The 22,298-nt window shown below is 33.7% G+C and overlaps 1 protein-coding gene across 1 annotated transcript in view; it reads right to left on the bottom strand.

The window, feature by feature from the left end:
* Positions 1–22,298, bottom strand: part of MDGA2 (MAM domain containing glycosylphosphatidylinositol anchor 2) — a 797,493-nt gene that overhangs the window by 77,360 nt on the left and 697,835 nt on the right. Inside the window, exon 10 of the mRNA XM_034992713.1 lies at positions 13,401–13,549. Within this exon, the coding sequence (XP_034848604.1) occupies positions 13,401–13,549 (149 nt within the window). The remainder of the gene's footprint in view (positions 1–13,400; positions 13,550–22,298) is intronic.

The raw sequence follows: 22,298 nt of genomic DNA, 5'->3' as shown, positions 1-22,298 counted from the left end.
GCATCAATGCCTTTGGAAGCAGGATTTCTTGTCCTTATGATAATGGCTCTTAGAACCTCATATATTCCTCTTAGTTGGCAATTTGTTCTTATGCAAGTGACTTATCTTGCTAATTGTCAACGGGCTTTTACAGACTGACCAGTCACTATATGTCCTCAAAATATATAGATTTAAACTATATTCCAACTCAGACTTATTTCATATCCCTGAATATAATTAAGAGTTATGAATGTAGCCACTGAGTTTTGGGGTCATTTACCTTACCTCATTTAGTTTTTAAGAAAAACTTAAATAACAAATGAATGCAGAAATTATTATTGTTTCATTTTAGCTAGTGTACTTGATTATTCAAATTTAGATTCCTTCTTTCCTCCAGATTGAACTATAAGTCCCCTTCCTATGAACATGATTTGAAAATTGTCTCAAAATGATGTCGTGTGGGAAAAGTAAAGATAAGACTTTTGCTCCCTTCTCAGATTTTCATCAGATTCTATGAATACAGAATGAATTTTAATGATACCAGTTTTTCTTCTATCTCTGCTTTGTTGCATAGCATTAATCACTTTCTGAAATTATTCCATCTATTCATTTATATATATTTTTTGTCTGCTCTCTATGAGAATATGAGCTTCATGAGTTCATGGATATTTTCTGTCTCGTTCTCTTCTTATTCCATGTATATATAACAGTATGTAACCTCTAATTACAAAAGAATAATCAAAGAATATTAAGGCCCTGATGAGTTATATACAGGAGCATGTTTCAGATTTTAATGTTCTTTTACACAGATCATATGTACACAGGGGCATTTATTTCAACATTTATTTATTGACTCAGTCACTCAAAACACATTTATTGAGCCCCTTTGAATTCTTTACACTTTCATTATTTTGAACTAAATGGTACAACTTCAAATAATAAAATCTGTACTCATTCTTTTAATATTTTAGAAGTAAACTTAAGTAGATCTCTCTGAGGTTATAGTTTCATCAGAAAATCAAATGGTATTATTAATATATTCAATCAAATACTGCTGACTAGAAAGGCAAATCTGGGTAGTAATTCATGCTTTTCACAAATATTTTCTTTTATCTTTGCAAGTACATAGGATAGCACTTATTTGCCCTGTTGACTTCAGATCAAGTCATAGGGTTTTCTTTGGTCAAGGAAAAATGAGCAGAAGTGATATATGTCTCTTTCAAGAGTAAGATTTAGGAGCTGGTACATGCTTCAACATGCCCCCTTCAAAAAATGATTGATACTATATAAATCATTTTGTGTTAATATATGGAAGCACTTAACCTAGTACACCAATATCTGTGGGGCACTAAGATACTTTCTAAAGAAAGGATAATATAAAATTATAGAGGAGACAGTATAAAGTAAAAGAAAATATATGTTTTAAGTGTGACTATTCAGATTTTTTTCTTTTTTGAAGACCTATTATTGCAACACCTTATACCATGAGCATAAGCATACGTATGTTCAAAATTAGCTTCCCAAAGCAGAGGAGCTGCTTATTAAATATAAGAAAACTTCCCATGAATTTTTTATTGTGTCATTTTGCTAAGACAGGAGTCTCTGAGAATAAATTTTAGAACATTAAAAAAAAAGAGTTGCAGGGATACATTAAAGTTATTTTACATTATAACATGAAACTTCCTTCAGATTTTGTTTTTAAATTTTACCATTTTACATTTCCTTGAAAACATTACATTAAATATATGCTCAACATTCATCTCAATAGCAGTTCATTTAAGAATATTTTCTTAACATATTGAAATGAGAAACAAATATTCATGTTTTGACATAAGATTTTCAAAAGACAACAAGCACATAAGTAGTGAACATTTTCTTCATCTCTGCCTTTTTGCTTCCTTCTTTCCCCCAACCTACATTTAATCATCAAATCCTCCTGATGTTGCCACATCTATTTCTCTCCAATCACCAAAGCAGCAGCACTGATGTGGGTAGTTATATATCATTTGAAATAAAACAACAGCTTTTATTCTCTGCTGTCCCTTCTGAATTTTGTACCACAGTAGTGATCATTTGACTCCTCTATTTTGGCTCTTTTGGTGTCTCCCCACTTCTCTCAAGGTAAATCTAACTTCTTTGGACCAGTTCATATGGCCCTTCGTGTCCTTGGTCCCTCATATGTCCGGCTTGATCTTCTCCTTCTCTTTTGCATTATGGTCCAGATATATCGCTTTATTTTCAGTTCTCTAAGTTTACTATGCTGGCTTTTATCCAGGCATGTGTTAATTCCCTCCATATCCCTTGATCTGGGTAACTTCTATTCACCCTTCCCATGTAAGTTTACTGTTATTTCTGCCAGCATTCCTCACCTCTGAAAGTTATCTTAGATTCCCCTCCAGTGTTTTCCCACAATACTTCATATCCACACCTATTATCATACCTATAAAACTGTATCATAATTGACTGCTTGGTTATCTCTCACCTGAGGACAAGAATTATCCTCCCACCTACCCATCCTCACCCCTTTGGCAACTCAAATTCTTGGCAGAGTCCTTCATGTGTAATCTCAGTTTAAGTACACACTTTGTTGATTACATGAAAGAATGCTTCTTCCTTATGAGTGACCTCTTTATAAATTGACATGAGATACAGAGTGTAGATTTAAGCATTCATTTACAATAAAGCCTAACCCTATTTTGTCTAGTCTCATTATTTAAGGCACAGCAAACATGCTATTCTTGTATGGTATTTTAATTTATAAATTTATAAATATTGTATTTGTGTGTAGAAGGAGCAGTAAGAGGTGAGCAGACATTGATAGCTTTTCATGATAGAGCTCTGGGCTGCCTATCCAATCTCCTTTCCAACCAAATCCCATCGCTTTCCATTCTAATGATTCATAGATGCACACAGAGTTTCAGAGCAGAGAAGTATAGAAGTTAAGAAAAGAGTTTTCAGAATTAGACAAACAAGGCTAATATTCCAGTTCCCCAAGGACCTCTCTCTCTGCAGAACATGGGTATATAGCTTAACATTTGTAAGATTATTTCTGCACCTAAACGAGTGATACTAATTTCACAGGAATTTTTGGTATTTAGTATTACATTGGCATATTTTTCTAATTTATATTTTATTTATTCTGAAACCAAACAATTGTTTTATTTCTTCCTCATTTACCATTAAAAAAGCAAAAGGAGGTATTCATATCATGCCATAATTGAATAATTATAAAATAACAAATCGAGGAAGAGATTTCCAAAGTCAGAAAGGTTTGTATAAAATATAGACACTGTAAGTGGAAAAGCAGATGTATCCTCAAATATGGAAAAGATTAAAGGAATAAAAATATAATATTCAATTATGTAGGCATAGAAATATAAATACAGAAGTATATAATTTAAATTAAAATATGAATAACAACTAAAGTTAATAAAAAAGAGGTATTAAATTTCAATAAGAAATTATTACAAGAGAAGTTAGAAAACAAGGTGAAAGTCTACCATTAAAAAATGAAGAAGAAGGAGAAGGGAGAGGAAAGAAGAAACAGAAGAAAAAGAAAGAAAAAGACACAAGGCTCAGGTAATATTCAGCTGAATTACACTTGTCAGGCTCCAAGCCAGACAGCTTGGGTTCAAATCCCAGTTTCACCTTTGATTTAACTCTGAGGTCTTGGGTGAGTTACTTAACCCCATCCTTTCTTCATCCTTAACATAGATTAACAGTTATATCTACCTCATTGTGGTCGATTAAAGAATTAAATATGGCAGTATATATAGGGCACCTACAATAGTATCAGGCTGTATGGTATACATACTTTAAGAACAGCTGGTGAGAATAGGAAATGACCGTGCTACTCAAACTATTGTCTTCAGATTCTTACTCAACATCATTCTCTATCTCTTCAAAAATGGTTTCCAGAATTTGGAGTCCCCTAAAGCAACCTAAACACTTTATGATATTTTGCACTTCTTGTTTGAACTTTTTGAAACCGAGGACAGAAACTTGGAAAACCAGGCAATCTATTATCAAGCAATGGTAAAGCAGTAGATATTATGTAATTTTTTTGAAATCTGTCATGTTCAGCATTTATTATTCAAAGGTAAATATTGTTCCAGCCACTTTAGTTAAAATATTTTAACTGTTGAAAAGTAATCAGGTTTTTGTTATGAAAATAGTATAAAAATATGTATGACTCCACATTTTCAGACAACCTAAAACTAAAATAAACTGAAAATGATGGTAATTTATAATTAAAAATGAAAAGAAGTAATAGAAAATGGTTATCAATTCAAGACAACTCTGACAATCATTCATTCTTGAAATTTGAGGGAATGATCACTTAGGAATTGTAATAGTGTTTCAAAGTGGTCACAATCCTTGGTGAAGCACTGAGTTAGTCACTAGGAAACTACCAAATTAAATTTTAGTTTACATATACCATAACTAAGTAACTGTTAATACCTCATTGGATAGGTTTCTTGTAAAAAATCCTTGGAAATATACACAAATATAAGCCTAAGGAACGTGTGTATATCTTGCCCAGAAGAAATAAACATTTGCATCTGAGTTCTCTGTATACCAGGTAAAACTACAAGATCAACTGTGGACTGAGAACAATATTTTAATAATCACTGGTCTTAGAAATGCATCAATCCAAGCATAAGAAGAGGATACATCTCTGGTTGGAACTCACTGTACTCATTATAAAATGTAAATTTCAAATTCATTCATTCTGCAAATGGTGTTGAACAGCATATGCCAAGCACTGTGCTTGAAAGAACATTTATCCATTCTTTTTATACTGAGATCATATAGGAATGTTAATAAGAAAATGTCAAAAGATGAAAATGGAATCTGATCTTAGTCTCTTCAATATAGAATGACAATATAAAACAGTGGTTCTCAAAGTACAGCCCTGAAACAGCTTTATCAAGATCACACAGGAAGTTGTTAAGAATACAAACACGTGGGCCATACCCCAGATCCACTAAATCAGAAACTGTGGAGGTAAGGCCCAGCAACTATTTTCCCAAGCACTATAGGTGATTCTGATGCATACTCAAATTTGAAAACAACTGCTATAACACAAAGAAAACAGTGTGTTCAGTTTATTAACATAGTACAGAAAGTACAAATATAGAGTATAAATCCATATATGAATCTGAATTCAAACAAACACCTTGCATAGTGTTGAAGCATGAAAAAAAGAAAATGAAGCCCAAGTGTCTATCGATAGATGAATGGATAAAGAAGAGGTGGTATATGTATATATAGATAGATATAGATATAGATATGCACAATGGAATATTACTCAGCCATAACAAAGAATGAAATCTTGCCTTTGCAATGATATGGATGGAGCTAGACAGTATAATGCTAAGTGAAGTAAGTCAGTCAGAGAAAGACAAATACCCACATGATTTCACTCATGTGGAATTTAAGAAACAAAACAAATGAGCAAAGGAAGAAAAGAGAGAGAGAGAGAGAGAGAAATAAGAAACAGACTCTTAATTATAGAGAATAAACTAATGGTTATCAGAGGGGTAAAATTGGTGAATGGGGATTAAGGAGTGCACTTGTGATGAGCACTGGGTGTTGTACGGAAGTGTTGAATCACTACATTGTACACCAGAAACTAACATAACACTGTATATTAACTACACTATAATTAAAATAAAAAGCTTAATTAAAAAAAGACTCTTAATCCAAACTCCATTCTCCATTTCAAGTTTTGGTATTTTTTTCCCTTAAAAGTAGGTGAAGGGGTGCCTCAGTGGCTCAGTCAGTTAAGCATCTGACTCTTGATTTCAGCTTGGGTCATGATCTCAGGGTCATGAAATAGAGCCCCATATCAGGCTCTACTGCTTGAAATTCTCTCTCTCCCTCTGCCTTCCCCTCCCCGTGTTCTCGCTCTAAAATAAATAAATCAATCTTAAAAAAAAAGTAGTTAAATGAATGCATGCTTTCCACTGAACTTTATAATCCTAGTCATTTAAGACTCTGAATTTAATGTATATAATAGCACATACTATATTATATATATATTATACATATATATGTCTATTGGATAGTTTCTTTGATTTGGAGCAAATTCTTGGAATCCATAATAACCATGTATTTACAGACTGTAAGAGATACAATTTAGACATTTAAGAAGTGTTCTTTTATCCAAAGAAATATATCGGTCTTCTCTTCTCAATAAAATTACTGATTCAAATGGACAGTCTGGATAGGCTCTGGGAAATTTAATTTGACTTGTAATCAGTTGACCTTGGAATAATATTAAACCTATCTACATTTTTTTTCATCACCCTCTTAACTTAATTACCTTAAAAAAGCAACACTGGTTTGTCAGTATTTTTTAACTTTCGGCCTTTTTAAACTTTTAAAATGTGTTTGAAAGTACAAATACCACCCCTCCCACCACACACACATTCACATATTCTTCCCTTAGTTTCCATGACACAGCAGATTTTTCTACCTCATAGTTATTTCTTTTTCACTGGAACTTCTATCCTTGCTGTGTTCATGCAGTAAATTTATGTCTCGACATTTTTGCTACCTTCAGTTCTTGTGTCTAATGCTTCTGACCTGTGAGCTTACATATTCGAAGGGAAGTATTCACTCAAATTCCTAACCAGGCTCCCTTTATTTGGTTTATGTTCACTATATTCAAATTTAACAAGTCCAATTTAAAAATCTGAGCATTCTTGCAAACTTTGATTCAATATCTTACTTTTGTCAATAATTTAACACTCTTTCACTCCAAAAGTCTCTTTGAGGTTGCTCATTTTCCACTACATTCAGGGTCAAGAAAAAGGAAAATATTAATTTTCCTGAGCAGTATTACTACACAAAATGAAATCTGTACAAAGGGCCACAGACTCAGAAAAGTCTTCAGAAAGTAGTTGGAATTCTCCAAGAAAGAGTACTCCTATTTCACAAAGCCTTTCAACATCAAAGGCCCATGGCTCATCAGGGTCTCTCAAATTTATTGTATTTATTCCTCCTAGTAAATACATTGTGAAGTTAGTATTTATGGGAATGAATGAAGAGTATATGTGCGGTGTCCTTGATTTGGAAGATGGAGATAACCACTTTTTATGAACTGGCTTATGGCTTATTTCTTTTCCACAGCAAAAGAGACCATTAACAAAATGGCTTCTCTACCTTTCTCTCTCTTGACTGTTCTCTTCTTCATCTATATATTTGATGATTTCCAGAACATTCACTAAAGAGATTGAAGTAAATGGTAGAGAACAAAGGTCACTGTACTTTCAAAAATCATTTCTCAAAAATTAAATCAATATTCAAGTTCTGCCCATTTCAACATTTTCTTAATTCAATTTTTCTTTCTTTCCCCCTTCATGACTCTAATCTAAATCTTACTCAACCTTCCTTCAAAAGTGCCTAATCTTTTCTCTGCCTCTACTGTAATATCATTTAATTATGCTATATATGATATGATCAGATTAATCTACAAAAGATGTCATTTTATTCATGATTTAAGACTATACAATGAATCCAGATTATCCATCAATTCTCCACAGACTTCCCTGGGCTGGCATTAAATGCCCTATGTCAAATGGTTCCTCCAAACATCTCTCAACGAAATCTATCCAATCGGCTTCAGTCAATCGTGTACATTACTCTAATCTCACTTACTTCAGTATCTGCAGACTGCCAGTACTTTCCTTATACAAGTTGCTAAAGCATAAAAAGTCATCCCTCAGGACTAACCAATCATACTGCCTGTTCCTTAAAATTTTCTGCTTCTATAAACACATTAAATTAGTACTTAACAATATTAATAACCACAATGTCACACATATGGTCATTTGTGTATGTAATACATTTCTAAATTTTTAATTATTATCATCTACTATAACATGAAACCTTTACTAAAAAAAATAACAAATTACTTAATAAAATAACAAAAAATGTTTTAAATGGAAGGAAAAATAAACTATGGCTCAGTCACTATAGTCACATGTACAAAGACCAAACCAAAATTGGTAACAAAAAGTATATTTGCAATTAGTGATTTCTGATTAGTCATTATTAATGATTACTATTTATGAAAAAATTTGAGTATAAACCTATAAAAACTAACAAACCAGTCTCTACCCTGGTGATCACGTCTCTTAACCCCACTACCCTGCAGTACTAACCACTCCTATACTTGTTTTTGTGGCATTTTGTACATATTCTTTTTTTTTTAATTTTTATTTATTTATTCATGAGAGACAGAGAGAGAGAGAGAGAGAGGCAGAGGGAGAAGCAGGCTCCCAAGGAGCAGGGAGCCCGATGCGGAACTCGATCCCAGGACCCTGAGATCATGACCTGAGCCGAAGGCAGACGCTTAACCATCTGAGCCACCCAGGCGCCCATTTTGTACATATTCTTATGACAGCACTTGCTTTAACAAGACTCTAAGGGCAATGCTTCCTTCTTGAACTCCTGGTAATCACTGTAGGATTAATTTACTTAAAGTTTTATTGACTGACTGTGTGATCAAATGAATATGATAATTCTAAGCATTTTAATATGTCATAACTCAAAAGGACAGGAACAGTGGCAATTTTATTTTATTCAGTAAAACTTCCTACTTTCTAAAGGGGGCAGTCAAAAAGCCACATTCATTGTGCATCTCTATGGCAGAGTATAAAAAAGAAACTATATAAAACTCAAATTCTTTATTATTAGAAACTATAGTCGTGTATGTTTCAAATGTAGCCAAATAATGTTTATGTTGTTTATGGTATATTCAGATGAGTCAGAAACAGTTTTGCTTGTTTCTTAATTCCTTAGATACCAAGGAAAACACACATTCAAATAACCTTTTTTCTTTCCTGTTAAGCAACAAATGAAGCAAATACTTGGAGGCTAGTAGCTGTCTAAGGAGATTAAACAATTGCTTAGTTGAGCCTAAAAATTATAAATTAAGGACATTAAGATTTTGAGAAAGCTTTTTTCCCACACATTAATATTTTTGATTTCACATGATACATTTGTTCTCTTTTTAAGTCTTTTAAAACAGTGCCTCCAGAATGCCGGTCCTTTTTTTTTAAATATACTGCAACAACTTCTAAGAACAGTATATAAGCCAATACTCAAATATGAAGAGAACTTTCCTCATCATATTTAAATATAGACCAAATAGCTGAATTGAAGTAATCAACCAACTTTAACAGAAAGCTGGAGAAATGCTGGGTTCCGTCCACCAACTCCATCCAGCGGGGGGTTTAATAACACAGCAGTGATTTTATCACCTTAATTTAAGAATAGATAACAAGGTTTCTAACAGTTTCTGGCTTAAAAACGAAATAGGGCTTTCTAGAACTGAATTTGCCATTAATTTTAAAAAATCAAATTCGTTTTTCAGACTTCATCTAATACAGAAATGTACTGCCTAATTAAATCCATGTTCAGTATAAAAGGGGAAGGTGCACTGCACTAGATAATCTACATATTTTGTGGATAGAAGAAATTATTTAGATATATAGGCTCAAGATAAAAATATAGGCTAAAGTAATAAGTCTTTAAAAATAGGAAATATGTGACATAAATTATTAATAATCCCTTGAAGAAAAGTTGGTCTCATAATCAAAGGCATAAATATTAATTATTAGGGAAGAACATCCATTTTTTTAAAAGATTTTATTTATTTATTCATGAGAGAGAGAGAGAGAGAGAGAGAAGCAGGCTCCCAAGGAGCAGGGAGCCCGATGTGGGACTCGATCCCAGGACCCTGGGATCATGACCTGAGCTGAAGGCAGACGCTTAACCATCTGAGCCACCCAGGCGCCCGAAGAACATCTATTTTTTAAACTTATTGCTGAGGGTACATTCCTAACACTGTTTATTTAAATATCATCCGAGTTACAGTGATTATATTCAAAAGCTCTTGATTCAAGATTCTGAGATAGCTTGGGAGATGAAAAAAGCCATTTGTATGTAATATAAAATCTTCATTACAGTGATCATCAGATCAGAATTCGAGTGATTTTTTTAAATGCTGGTATCTGATTGTATCTTTAAAAATTTGGTATCTAAACGTACATGCCTGAGAAAGAAGAAATCTAAATTTTCTAAGATAGTATAGAAGAAATAACTTTATTTTACACTAACACTTTTGTTTCATATTATTAAGCAGGGGGAATACTCTTAAAAGAACTCTATCACTTTCATTGTATCTAGGATGCTTTTGCCCTATCATCCTAAGCTTTGGTGTATAAGGAGATTTTTCAAAAGAAATGTTGTCTTTGAGGCTATTTTGCATGTAAAGACTTTTCGTGTAAGGTTTAAGTGTAAAGAACGTGGTAGTGGTGCAAAGACAAGTGGATATACACACTCTTTCTGTTCTACAAACGCCGCCTTCCTATTTACATTGGCAGAACTGCACGAGGCCATTATTCTTTATTGAGATCTCCCCAAAGTATATAGCAAATTTTCTCTCCCACGGCATGACACAGTATCTGAGTAAAATTACCAATTAAAATAGAACATTATAAAAAAGCACCCTAGGAAAAAATAACACTTATTTCTAAATATAAAAGAAAATCCTAAGAATAAAGAAACCCAGAAGGAATGCTTGGCAAGGAATGAGTTAGCTTCAAAAATTGTGTGAGAGACAGGAATTGTTTTCCTGACCATGGCTTATAACAACCAGAAGTATGTTTTCCTCTAGTGGATGGCATGAATCTCACAAACTTGGAAAGAATGGTATTAGCAGCAAACCTTATTGATCTGATCAAGAAGGCTTTAAACTAAGACTCAAGGTGGAACAGAAAAATGTGAATCCGTAAAATGGATATTACGGAGGACAACAGGTTTGAAATGAAAATAAAATACAGGGACAAAAATGTCCGGAAATTATTCTGTGAAAATCATGGCTTGGAATAATACTTAGGCCTAGGATATATGGCTATACCGAATAAAACTAAAGAACAGTAGATGTGTTAAGGTCTCAAAATGCACTTTTTTTTTTTAAGTCCTCACACAACTCCGGTGAATGAGTGTAAGAATTGCCACAGATGTTCATGTAAGGAGTGCCCTGAACAGGGGAAGCTGGCCTGTGGGGCAAGTGTGGAATATATTCCACCCCACATGCAATTGGCCAAGAGGTATCATTATCTTCAATTTACAGGGTAGGAACCTAGGCTTGGGTATGTTCAGAAACCAGCTCAAGGGTATCTAGCTAAAAAAATTATGAGGCTAGACTGGCGAGAATTGGAAGCCAAGTATGTCTGGAATTCATACTTTTAGAAAAACATAGGGAAAATTATACACACATAGGCACACATATATAATTTATTCTAAAGTAGCAAAGTAGGGGGAAATTATCTAATTTGTTCACAAGGAACAACACAGCGACTGGGAAATGTGTGTCATTGCATATCAGGGAGTTATATACTAGTTTTATGATCCAGAAACATAAAGATAGGAATTTATAGGAGATGCTAATGTAGGAGAGGAAAAATCTAGAAAGAAGAAACTGCCATTGGAAAATAGTGTAGTGATCGTAGCGAAACATAATACAGAAAGTATTAGTAATGAGTACAAGATGTGGATGACAAGGAAGGGCTTCAGTTAGCTGGATCCCTCTTAGGAGGAAGTCTAATTCTACTAAAAATGTATTTGGGGGGGAAGATTCTACTGGTAACTACTTTTCTGCTAAGTTTGCCTTAGAGAGAAGGTGGAGACATTGGGAATGAAAGTTTTGAGGAACGTGAGAGCAAAAAAAGGGAACGATGAGCAGAGGTGGGAAAATTCTGCAGACCGAAAAACAGGCAGCTTTTCAGTTTACAGGGAGCAATGGGCCATTACCCAGATACTCTAAGAAAATATACCAGAAGAAGAAAGTGAGAAACCAAAGATGAAATCCTGACTCTATCATTGCAAATAAAGCTATAACCAGAAAAAAGGAAAAGACACCTAATGAAAATAATTTAATTTTATAAATAACAATTTGGTATTCAGTTCTTAGGTATTTCAAAATATAGATAATACAAGATGAATGTGAATGACTAAATCAAGTGGTAAGGACTTAGAAAATGAGTTGATGTGTCTAAAGTCAAGAATGTTCTAAGAAACTCCAAATATGAAAGATCTAAAAATGTTAGCTGTGTTCAGTTAAAAAAAAAAAAAAAAAGATAAGTCCACCAGCTGAGGGAGAAAGAACTGCTAATCTTTCTTGTTTATATTTTCTCTATCAGGGAAAATGATCATCAAATTAGAACAAATAGAACAAACAATTTTTATATGGATTTAGGATTTACTCAGATTTCCTTAGGAACTGAAGTAAAAGAGGGATAAAAAGAAAGTTTCTCAATGATCCACTCTTGTCTGCTATATCAGCAATCTGTGGATACTTAGATAAGAAAGTAGTAATTATCAAATACCAGGATGTATTCACTAGAAAGGAGTTTTGTTTTGTTTTGTTTTGTTTTTGCTTATTAGGCAAGGACAAGAATATTGGACCAACAATGTATCTTAATTTGAATGATGTATCTTACATAGCCTTTTATTATAACTTCTTGAACATGGTAGAAAAAGACTAGTTTTATGATAATACAACAGAGTGGATTACTGATGGTTGATCAATCTTTCTCCAAGCAAATTTTGTCCTTTTTACTGTGGAAACTCAAAATGCTATTCTGTGATTTCACTAAGGAAGTGGAAAACAACACTTTACAAACCTGTGGATAATACAAAGTTTTGAGGGAATCAAATAACTCTTCGAAAATGTTTTGTTATGTAGAAACAGTCACCCCAGATAATATACTATGTATTAGGAAACAATGTAAAGACCTACATTTAAATTTCAAAAATATCATTTGCACCAACAAAGGATAGCAGGGCTTAACGGTGGTTCATTTGAAAAGATCTATTTTCACAAAACCCATAATCTTCAGCTACCTTAGGAAAACATTGTTGATTGTTTCTGTTCATTTACTAAAATATTTCTATTCTTCAGATACATTAAATTCACTCTTAAAACATCCTCTCTCTATACTTTGAAACCCTTCGATTAAAAATAAGTAAGACTTCTAGCTCCTTAGGAAACAAGACAAAGAATTATGTAGCACAGGTAAGTGTGAGCACATCTTAAATAAGTTTCTTTCATAACAAGAATACAATGTAATTTCTATGTCACATCTTCTGGTGAAGGGTTTCAGAAGACTCAAAGGATGGCACTTTAAAAGGTCTCCTGTCCCAGTAGAAAACGCAAAAGTTAATTCCAAACATTTGTGAATAGTTTGGAACAATTCTATGTAGAGCACAATTATCTTTCACATGGGAAAATATAATTTGGAATTTATGCAAAATGATTAAAAATTTATAGCAACATATCATAATAACAAGGTTTTCACAGAAACCACAAAAATTAAAAAAAAGGCACCAGTTAAATTTCTCACCTGCCTAATACCCAATCGGTATGCAACAATCCGATCTACTGCATCAGGATTCATTTGTGTCCACTGTAGACTGTAAGAATAAACACGATGTCTGTTCTGCCACACAGGATTGTAGGTATCGTAATAGAATTCTGGAGCATAGGCTTTTCCTAAAAATAGAAAGAGTGCTTAAATTTGAATGATGACATATGACAGTCAAACATGCTTATTCTTTTTTGGCCCTTTTACCACATTCTACCATGTGTCCCATGAGTAACTCTTCTATTTGAAAAGTCATTATTAAAATCTAATCAATTTTCTGGAGAATTTTGAGAATAGATGTAAGAAGATTTCCTGGTTGATTAGATGAGCAGTGTGAGAGGAAGAGAAGAATCAAGCTCGACTACAAGTGTTTTTGGTCTAAGGAACTGAAAGAATGGACTTTCCATCAACTGAGATGAAAAACTAGGGGAGGGTCAAATTTTCGGGGAGAACTTCAGAAAGTTATTTTTTAACAGTCTGAATGATCTAAACGGAGACATCAACTGGGATATACTAGTCTAGAATTCCAGAGAGGCCAGAATTAAAGCTATAATCTTGTTAACCATAAGCATATAGATAGATTTTAAGTTTAAAGCCATGAGACTGAAGAGATCACCAAGGCACTGTGAGTAGATAGAGAAGAGTAAGGCCTGTGGCACCTGGGTGGCTCAGTCAGTTAAGTGTCTGCCTTCGGCTCAGGTCATGATCTCAGGGTCCTGGGATCAAGCCCTGAGGTTGGCTCCCTGCCCAGTGGGGAGTCTGCTTCACCCTCTCCTTCTGACCCTCCTCCTGCTTTTGCTCTCTCTCTCTTATTTGAGAGGGAGAGAATGAGAGAGAGAGCATGAGAAGAGGGAGGGTCAGAGGGAGAAGCAGACTCCCCGATGAGCAGGGAGCCCAATGCAGGACTCGATCCTGGGATTCCAGGATCATGACCCGAGCCGAAGGCAGTTGCTTAACCAACTGAGCCATCCAGGCGCCCCAATAAATAAAATCTTTAAAAAAAATGCTAAAGCTTGACCACTGGGGCAATCCAGAGTTAAGAGAGATGAGAGCAGATAACAACCCCAACAAAGCCTGAGATGAAACAAACCAGTGAATGGGAGGAAAATAAAAATTGTGGCATCCTAGAAGTCAAAAGTGGTGTATCAGCAAGTGAATGATCAATTCTGTCAAAAAACCAAAATCAATGAAAATGAAAATTTGTGTTTATATTGTATTTGACCAATACATTTGAAATTACCCAAACAAAAACTTAACGATGACATGAGAACTTGGGCCAATAACAAAGAAGTGTTTGTTTAGATTTCAAGGATATGTGAAGAGCATATAGTGTATACAACATATACAAACCATCTGTTTTTTTTTTTTTTTTTTTTTTCAGTTACCAAATTGAAAAGTGCATAGACCATTTGGAATTATAGATCCAACTTCTTGATATTCTGAAATATAGGTATTTTTACACCTTCCATTTTTTTTTTACCTATAATGTATTTATTTATTAAATCAACAATATCTAAGGAGAGCCTATTAAATGCCACGTAGTATGCTAGGCAGTGGGGATATAATGAATGAAGTACAGCCTCTGTCCTCATAGAAATTGCTAACATTTCTTAGATTTTTCAAATAGCTTTGCAATTCTTACTGAATGATGAGTTAATAGTTGTACATTTATCATCCCTCATTCAACATCTTTTCTGTTTTTTCTTTTATAAAATTAGGTTAAATATTAAATGTCCTCCTGGGTTTTTCCTCATGGGTTTCTGTTTGCAGGAACATCTCTTACCTGGCTTTTCCTATTTCTTCATTAGTCATCTATCATCTAATGATTGCAGAAGAGCTGGCTCATAAAAACTTCTAACAGATAGTTAAAGCATGGATTTTGCCCACTAAGGATGGAAGTGATAGTCTCTATTATCCCAGAGAAGTTCACCAGGAAAAAAATAATATCAGATGAACTGAATTTGAATTTGATTTTTGATAAGGTTTATTAGTGAAATTAAATACATGGAATTTAATATCTGAATTTTAGTAACATTTGAAAAATTCTCCCACATCAACATTGTATGCATTAAAATAAATGGTCTACGGATATTCATTCAGTTAAATTGAAAATGGATTAAAACGGATTCTCCTGCATAGAAGAAGATCTCTAGAAAAGAGCCATCACATTCACTTTATTGCTTCTTTTATCTTTTTATGGTATTTTTCCTATTACTAAGTGATAGCACAAATTCATGTTCATAACACTTAAGAGCAAAATCTAGGTAAGAGGAAAATAATATTCTGAATAAAGAAATCAATACCCAAAATGTTACTGACAACTTGTATTTGAGACCAAATGTTATTGAGAATGTGCACTTAGTAGTAGCCTAGATAAAGAGCTGGGGGTTTTGATTAAAAATAAGCATCCAGGGGCACCTAGGTGACTCAGTCGGTTAAGCCTCTGACTCGATTTCAGCTCAGGTCATGATGTCAGGTCCTGAGATTGAGTCCTGCATCGACTCCACCTTCAGCTGGGAGTCTGCTTGGGATTCTCTCTCTCCCTCTGCCTTTGCCCCTCTCCCCACTTGTATGCGTGCATGCACTCGCACGCTATCTCTCTCTCTCTGTCAAAATAAATAAATAAAATCTTAAAAAAAAAAGCATCCAAAACCCATAAATGAAGTAATGAGCAGCTTAAGTGAGTAACGTAAACCTGGGATGTGTTTTCAGTAGAGACTAGTGTCTACATTGAATTAAGGGAATAGTGCTTTTGTTTTTTAACCAAGGGGGATATACAGAGGTATTCAATTTAGTTCTAAGCATCACTTTGTTCATAAAATGAGTGATGCATTCAAATGGAATGAGTAGAGAGAGCAGAGTCACAACCTGCGGCTTGTTTAGCATGCAAAAGAACAAAAAAGTCTCTCAAAAATAGGCAGATGCAGTTTTCTAAGACTTGAAATTCTATCACAGAAAGAAAATCAGACAAATTTTAAACGATCTATGAAAAAGAGGACTACCAGTGGGTGGATATTAAAAGGAAACATTTTGGTGTTGAAATGTTCTACCAGTCCTTTCTGACTATTCATTCAATGACTTACGTCAGGAGACTGTGATTTTCTCCTCACTAGAGGCTTTTTGGCAGTACCTACCAGGTATTGCTTAGCAGGGCTGAGATGGGTGACTTTCCACGAGGTGGCCATTAAAGCACTGTTGAGTCTCAAATCTATAGGGTGCTATGAAACATATGCCTACTGTTTATTGTACTACTTTAATTGTACTAAGCATACTAATTTGTAAATTCCATTTTATGTTTCTATTACCTGTAGTCTAATCCTATTTTTTTTGTTGACTGCCAGGAGAGTAACTGGCTGCCTGTCATAAATGCAAATTTCCATAATTCTAGAAGTGATTGTTTATCTAAATAAATACTTTTAAGGTTATTGAAGCAGTTTAACCTTGAAGTTAAAAAATCCTCATGACTCTGTGAATAATATGAATTTGCTTATCAAGATTCTTTTCAAGGTCATCTAACCCTTATTTAAGTATTCCAAATAGATCAAATTTCAGTGTTAAATTCCATCATCTTTATATTTAATTGCAGACTATTATGAAGGCTTTCCAGTATATTTTTTCCAGTATATTCTTAAAATATTTTATCTGAATTGATATATCTGTATTACTGTGAGTAACATAATATGTAATAATCTTTTATGGAATATCAGTATAGAAAATAATTTAGAGATCTGTTCCAAATTCACATGATAGATAAAGAAATTTAGGAATAGAAAAGGTGATGATATACAAGAGTTGATATTAACAAATAATCAAATAAAACAGGCCCAATTACAAATTTTAACTTTAACTCATTTTTATTTTAGTTGAAGAATTTATTTTATTTTTTGTTCATTTTTTTTATTTTAATTGAATTGCAACACCTTAGAGTTAAAGGTAAAAAGCTTTTAGATGGTGTGTAAATAATACTAATTAGTAATAAATAATTACTGATAAAATAATTTTGAGGCCCTAGGTGGCTCAGTCAGTTAAGTGTCTAACTCTTGATTTTGGCTCAGGTCATGATTTTAGGGTCATGAGATGAAGCCTGGCATTGGGTTCCACTCTGAGCATGAAGTCTGCTTCTCCCTCTCCCTATGCTCCTCCCCGTGCTTGCTCGAGCGTGCTCTCTCTCAAATAAATAAATAAATAAATAAAATCTTAAAAAAAAAATAATCTTGACCAGTTACAGTTAAATATAGGTATTATTGCTTATATCTCAGAACATATTTTGTACTAAATCTCTCTTGGATTAACTACCAAAGAAAAGTGCTTTCTAATTTTATTTAAGAAATAATTTTTAAAAGTCAGAAAACCCCCCAAAACCCCACACATACACAGATTTTCTGTGATTTCAGAACCAATCATATTTAATATTTATACAACCATTGTGTAAGAAGCACACCATAATACTAAGGAAACACCCTTACAATAATCTTAGGCTTTGACAACCAAACATGACATCTGCTGGTTGAACACAGAAAGAATTCATAATATATTTTTTTCTTTTTTATCCTCTGGGCACTTTTTTCTCCTTCCAGCAAGCATGCCAAGAAAATTTTTTCTCTTTTATATTCTAGTTTCATTTTTATGCAACATTGTCCCAGTTTAAATCTTTTTAGACTAAATGACCTAGAACTACATTCATTATCTAAACTAGCAGATAATTTTTAGACACATTATGTATATGGATCTTGGATTCTAAAATATTTTAAAAATATACACAGAAAAATTATTTAATTGTTCAAAATTTTAAATAGAATTTATATAAAAATATATTTACTCTATTTTGCAAATAACTTTTGAAAAGTGATTGAGATTTTAAAATATGATTTTATGCATAAGCTGAAAGTTCAAGCTATAGTAAGAAGCTATGACATGTCACTTTCCTAGTCTAAGAATGTTAAAGTGTAACAAATTTTTATTAGATGCTTCTCTAAGATTTCAAGCAAGAAGGAATTATTCCTTGAGGGTCAAAAAGCACAGAACTGAAAACCCAACACTGAATAAGAGTATAGGGAAGAAAGGAGTGTTGTTGGTCATTGTACCCTTAGGAGTACAATTTTAGGTTCATAGGAGAAGGGGTTAATGGGCCAGTGCAAGATGAGAAGGTGGAAATGAGGCCACCACATATGATCAACATCAGTAAAAATAGCTATCTCAGACATAGAGTCTACTAGAAAAAAAAAATTTCCCCTTACCAGCATAAGAAGATGACAAAAATATTTACATTAACAAAAATCATCCTTGGCCAATAACACCACTGGAGCACTTGAGTAAATCCAATATCAAGTTATTTTTGAAAGACATGCTCTCAATTTAGACTACAGAGAATTTCTCTTGATTAAACATCAAAGAGTCTGAATTCAGAATACAACATGACTAACACACAAATAAATATTCAGCTATGAGTGACTAAGAAAGCCAATGAATAGCTGGATTAGCCTATAGCTGACAGAAACATAAAATAGAATTTATAAATAAGTATGCCCAAGGCCATTGAAGAACTACAATAGAGAATGATAAATACTATAGTACCTTCTTTGAAAGAATAATTAATACTCTCTACTGGGATCAAAGGTAACCTTCACAGGGGACATATGTGACATCTTTATAGATCTTAAAGAAGAAACTGTTCAGACAGACAAGGATGGCTTATGGAGGGATAAAGAAGAGAAGAAATAAAGCATGGCCTTTGGTGGAGAAAAATGAATATATTATAGATAATATTTTAGAACTCCCACAGGACCTGGTATAACTGTAGCATGCAGTGCCCATCTTTCCTACCAAACTCTGCACTTTTGAAAAACAGGGATGGTCTCATCAGCTGTCACATAACTGCTAACACACTCATGTGCTTGAATAAGGAAGAATAGGTCAGTGCTAACTTATGACGTGTCCTGCTATGATAAAATGTTTGCTACTTACCATATAGTTCAATTATTCTCCAATTATTTTAACCAGTACTCACTGAAATAGGAGAAAATATTTTATAGTGTTATCTACAGATTTTCACTTCCCAGAGTGAACTCAGGGAAATCAACAAATTGAAAGAGAACTAAATTAATAATCAAAATGTTAATAATCAAGGAATTTCATAAAAACACACTAGCAAAGTATCAAAAATAATAAAACAATTTAAAACTTTTCAAATGTGTATTTATTATCACAAGAAGAGTAGCCACAGAGATCCATGGGAAACTTAAAACACTGATGAAGCACTGATTTAAAAAAAAAAAAAGACTTTTAAAAATCAAAAGAATCACAGCTCTGCACCTGTATGCATTTTTAGTAGAAGCTAACAAACATAGTCAAGTCACATTGTGTTCAGTCAGACTCGTAGGCCAGCTAAGGCAGTAGATTACTCATTATGATCTATGAGACATAATATACAGCAAAAATCTATGCAGCTCTGTCACTCCTTCATAGGACAGAAGAAAGAACATGCAATCATTGGAACCATAAATATTTTCTCTTCAAATTAATGAATCTTGAGTCATATTAAAAAGAAAAGAAAAGATGGGGTGCTTGGGTGACTCAGTTAAGCATCCCTCTTGATTTTTTTTTTTTAAGATTTTATTTATTTGCGAGAGAGAGAATGAGAGAGAGAGAGAGCATGAGAGGGAGGAGGGTCAGAGGAAGAAGCAGACTCCCTGCTGAGCAGGGAGTCTGACGTGGGACTCGATCCCGGGACTCCAGGATCATGACCTGAGCCGAAGGCAGTTGCTTAACCAACTGAGCCACCCAGGTGCCCCCTCTTGATTTTTGACTCAGGTCATGATCTCAGGGTTTTGGGATCAAGCCCAGCTCTGCATTCAGCAGGGAGTCTGCTGGAGATTTTCTCTTTCTCTCCCTCTGCCCCTCCCTCCTCTCTCAAATAAATAAATCTTTAAAAAAGAAAAGAAATGCTTCTATGGAAATGAGAATTTTTCTAAGTTTTTAATCAGGAATATGATATAAATCCATTTTATACTTTTTAACTCTAACTGGTGGAAAGAAGAGAGTGGACTAGATGAGTGAGAAGCCCTGGGCAGGAAACCAGTAAGGAAATACTGTTAAAACAAAACAAAACAACAACAACAAACATGATTTGGGAAACAAAGAAAGGCTGATTAATTCAAAAATCATTGCAGATAAGCATCCAATTAGCACTTGTCCTGAGTGGATACTGTGGGTAAACTCCTAAATTTTCAATCTTCAGATACTCGAATGGACACTAGGGTTTCTAACTGAGATGGAGAATGACTATGCATCTCATCCTGGATGAGTGAAGAATTATATTACCTCTTGGTATCCTATTCTTCTGAAAGCTTAGTGTCTTAATCTGAAACTATGTAAAGGCTAGTATCCTGAAAGTGGAGGCATAAGAAGTATTCAGAGGACCAAAAATTTTGGTTTAATTCTGTGAAGTCAAAGGCAACATTTTTAAAGAGAATCAGTACACTCACCTGTGTTTCCTATATTTAAAATTTAATATTAGGCCGTATCTCATTTGATACATTGTATCTCATTGATACTACTGAATTGACGGATTCTGCCTATTCTCATTTGACTAGAAAGGTGGTAAATGAATATAAAGAAGGAATGCAAAAATGGAAAATATCTAAGTAATATTGACAAAAGAAACTATTGTATCTGATAAAGAACAATTTATCTTAGAATTAAAGTGAATGTTACAGCAGCAATAACTGAATGTGAAGAGTTTTTTCAACAGTGATAACTTGTCAGTATGTGTGCAGGGGGGGAAACAAAAACGTAACAACTAAATTATACAGCTGTGAAATCAATGACAACATCTCTCAGTTAATGATTTGTTTAGAATTTGTAAAAAAAAAAAAAAATGGCAAGACATGTAACAATTTATAACCCAACCAAATCATTTAAGTGAAATGCCTTTATACTTGAGACAGAGACATGTTTATCCATACTTTGTCTTCCTGTTTAGACATAATCAATACATTTTCAAGTGATCAGTCATTGTAATGACATTATTTTTTTCAGTAATATTTTTTAGACTTTAATTAATGAGTAGTCTTTTATTGAAGTGCAGTTGACACACAATGTTACATTAGTTTCAAGTGTACAATGTAGCAATCGCACGAGTGTATACATTATGCTATTCTCACCAGAGTGCAGCAACCATCTGTCACCATACAACCCTATTACAATACTGTTGACTGTATTCCTTATGCTGTTCCTTATGTCCTTGTGACTTATTCATTCCATAACTGGAAGCCTGCATCTGACACTATCACTTATTTTGCCCATCCCCCACCAGATAGTAGGATTCTCATGATATGCTCAATAAATAACATCATACAATTCATATCCTTTATTAAAATGTGTTAGCATAAAGTACAATAGTAATTAAGTAATTAAAATTATGTAGATTCTGATGTTCCTTTCTTAATTAAAAAAAGGCAGTGAAAGAAAATACTTCGACTTATGTGCAAACTTTTAACTTCGTTTTTTTTTTTTTTTTTAAGATTCTATTTATTTATTTGTCAGAGAGAAAGAGAGAGAGAGAGAAAGAGAGAGAGCACAAGCAGGGAGAGTGGCAGGCAGAGGGAGAAGCAGGCTCCCTGCTGAGCAAGGAGCCCGATGCGGAACTTGATCCCAGGCCCTGGGATCATGACCTGAGCCGAAGGCAGACACTTAACTGATTGAGCCACCTAGGCATCCCTTAACTTAGTTTTTTAATAGTTTGCTAAAATAATGTAAGTTCATTTGAATATAACATCCTACCATATAATTCAATTTTTCTTTACAGATAGTTTTTAAATGATTAGATATCTAGAGGAAGTTTGTTTATAGAAATACCTACTTGGAAAATTATTTAAC

This window comes from Mirounga leonina, unplaced genomic scaffold (assembly GCF_011800145.1).
Source record: "Mirounga leonina isolate KUSES-001 unplaced genomic scaffold, KU_Mleo_1.0 Mir_82, whole genome shotgun sequence".
Classification (NCBI taxonomy): Eukaryota; Metazoa; Chordata; class Mammalia; order Carnivora; family Phocidae; genus Mirounga; species Mirounga leonina.
The sequence above is the reverse complement of the archived record's forward strand: the minus strand, read 5'-3'. Positions and strand labels throughout refer to the sequence as shown.